Here is a 3,014-nt window from a genome sequence, read left to right as displayed (position 1 = left end):
CCCCACCTACTCTGGTACTTTAGTCTCCTGTTTGTAACTACTACTACTAATAAATACATTTATTAATCTTGATTAGTTTTATATTGATTGTTATATATTGATTGTTTTATATATCTATATCTATAACTGTATATCTCTCTCTCTCTATTTATTAATCTTGATTAGTTATATATTGATTATGTATTCATTAACTGTTATCTATCTATCTATCTAGCACTCCATCTATATATTAATCAATATAGAACTAGATAATAACTATACAGAGAGTTAGATTGTTATATATTGATTAATTGTTATATATCTGTCTAGATCTATCTATCTATTAATCTTGATTAGTTACATCTTGATTGTAACATATTGATTGTTATCTATCTATCTATCTATTTATTAATCTTGATTAGTTATATATTGGTTGTAATGTATTGATTGTTATCTATCTATCTATTTATTAATCTTGATTAGTTACATCTTGATTGTAACATATTGATTGTTATCTATCTATCTATCTATTTATTAATCTTGATTAGTTATATATTGGTTGTAATGTATTGATTGTTATCTATCTATCTATTTATTAATCTTGATTAGTTACATCTTGATTGTAATGTATTGATTCTTATCTATCTATCTATCTATCTATTTATTAATCTTGATTAGTTATATATTGATTGTAACGTATTGATTGTTATCTATCTATCTATCTATTAATCTTGATTAGTTACATATTGATTGTAATGTATTGATTGTTATCTATCTATCTATCTATGAATCTTGATTAGTTATATATTGATTATGTATTGATTAACTGTTATATAACTGCATCTATCTATATGGTACTCTATCTATATATTAATATATAACTAGATAATAACTAGATAGATTGTTATCTATTGATTAATCGTTATATATTGATTATGTATCGATTAATTGTTATATATTACTTACTGGATTAATAGGGGGCTAGTTTTTTTGATTGATCAATTACAGGATTAATAGGGGTCTAAAAATAAATATATGTATAAATATATATTGATTAATTGTTATATATCTGTCTACATCTATCTATCTATCTATCTATTAATCTTGATTATTAGTTATATATTGATTAACTGTTATTTAACTGCATCTATCTATCTATATAGCACTCTAACTATATATTAATCAATATACAAGTAGATAATAACTATACAGAGAGTTAGATAGATTGTTATCTATTGATTAATTGTTATATATGGATTATATATCGATTAAATGTTATATATTACTGGATTAATAGGGGTCTAAAAATAAACATGGGCAGAAATACAAATTTCCATCCTCCCTTTAGCTTCCCCTGAAAATATATCTCTATTTAGACGGATATATAGAGGCAAATATAGATATAATTATAGATAAATATAGATATAAATATAGATATAAATATAGATAAATATAGAGAAAAATATAGATATAAATATAGATATAAATATAGATAAATATAGAGAAAAATATAGAGATAAATATAGATATAAATATAGATAAATATAGAGAAAAATATAGAGATAAATATAGATATAAATATAGATAAATATAGAGAAAAATATAGAGATAAATATAGATATAAATATAGATAAATATAGAGAAAAATATAGAGATAAATATAGATATAAATATAAATATAGATAAAGATAGATATAAAGATAGATATAAAGACAGATATAAATATAGATAAATATAGATAAATATAGATATAAATATAGATAAATAGAGATATAAATAGAGATATAAAGATAGATATAAATATAGATAAATCTAGATATAAATATAGATAAATCTAGATATAAATCTAGATATAAATCTAGATAAATATAAATCTAGATATAAATCTAGATATAAATCTAGATAAATATAAAGATAGATATAAATATAAATATAGAGATAAATATAGATATAAATGTAAATACATATAGATATAAATATAAATATAAAAATATAGATAATATTGATAAATATAGAGAAATATAGAGAAATATAAATAGAGGACGCCCACCTCCTCGCAGCGCCTTCCCCGCTCGGCCCGCCACACCGAGGCCACGTCCGCGGCGCCGCCGGCCGCCTCGGAGAACATCGCGCAGGAAAGGCCGAGGCTTCTCTCGGCGCACTAGGCCGCGTTGCCAGGGCGACGGCGGCGACGCGGCGCGGGGAGATGACGCGTTGGGGAGCGTGTTCTCGCGAGAGGAGACGGATGGAGCCGAAATCCCGCGAGAATCGGGAGGGAATCGTTTACTTCTTAACAGAATTGAAGGGAAATGGAGACGGGGAGACGAGCTCTCGCGAGAATTGGGGGGAATCTCGCGGGAAGAGCGGAAGGGGACCGAAACACCGCGAGACTTGGGGGGAAATCGCGCGGAGAGGCCTGCTTCTCGCGAGAGTTGGGGGGAAACAGCGCCGGGGAGTCGAATTCTCGCGAGAATTGGGAGGGAATATCGCGGAGGGGGCTAAGGTCTCGCGAGAAGAGGGGGGCGGACCGAAACACCGCGAGAATTGGGGCGAAATCGCGCGGAGAGGCCTGCTTCCCGCGAGAGTTGGTGGGAAACAGCGCCGGGGAGTCGGCCTCTCGCGAGATTTCGAAGTACCTCTCGCGAGAAGTGGGGAAATAGCACCGGGGAATCGTTCTCTCGTGAGATTTGAAGAGAGAATCACGCGGAGAGGCCTACTTCTCGCGAGACCTGAGGGGAAAGAGCGCCTGAGCGCCGTTCTCTCGCCAGATTTCGAAAGGGAATCGCGCGGAGAGGCCTAACTCTCGCGAGAAGTGGTGGGAAATCGCGCCTGGTAGTCGTTCTCTCGCGAGATTTCGGACTACTTCTCGCGAGATGTGGGGGAAAATAGCGCCTGGTAGCCGTCTTCTCGCGAGACCTGTGGGACAATAGCGCGGGAAGCTCCGTATTCCCGCGAGACTTGGCGAAAAGAGGCCTAGGTCTCGCGAGAGCTCGGGTAAAATACGGCGGGAAAGGGCCGTATTCCCGCGAGAGTTT

The 3,014-nt window shown here is 33.8% G+C and overlaps 1 protein-coding gene across 4 annotated transcripts in view; it reads right to left on the bottom strand.

Annotated features, from left to right (window-relative positions):
• DYNC2I2 (dynein 2 intermediate chain 2) overlaps positions 1–2,160 on the bottom strand; it is a gene marked incomplete at its 3' end in the record, with an annotated part of 29,637 nt that extends 27,477 nt beyond the window's left edge. For 2 of the 4 annotated variants that reach the window (XM_083422185.1, XM_083422184.1), the window contains exon 1: positions 2,030–2,160. In XM_083422185.1, the coding sequence (XP_083278311.1) occupies positions 2,030–2,107 (78 nt within the window). In that variant the 5' untranslated portion in view covers positions 2,108–2,160. The remainder of the gene's footprint in view (positions 1–2,029) is intronic. The other 2 variants (XM_083422186.1, XM_083422187.1) reach the window with 2 other exon arrangements.
• Positions 2,161–3,014: the final 854 nt, after the last annotated feature.

This window comes from Podarcis tiliguerta (genome assembly GCF_965153285.1).
Source record: "Podarcis tiliguerta genome assembly, chromosome: W".
Taxonomy (NCBI): Eukaryota; Metazoa; Chordata; class Lepidosauria; order Squamata; family Lacertidae; genus Podarcis; species Podarcis tiliguerta.
Note: the sequence above shows the minus strand (reverse complement) of the source record. Positions and strands in the feature narration are given on the sequence as shown.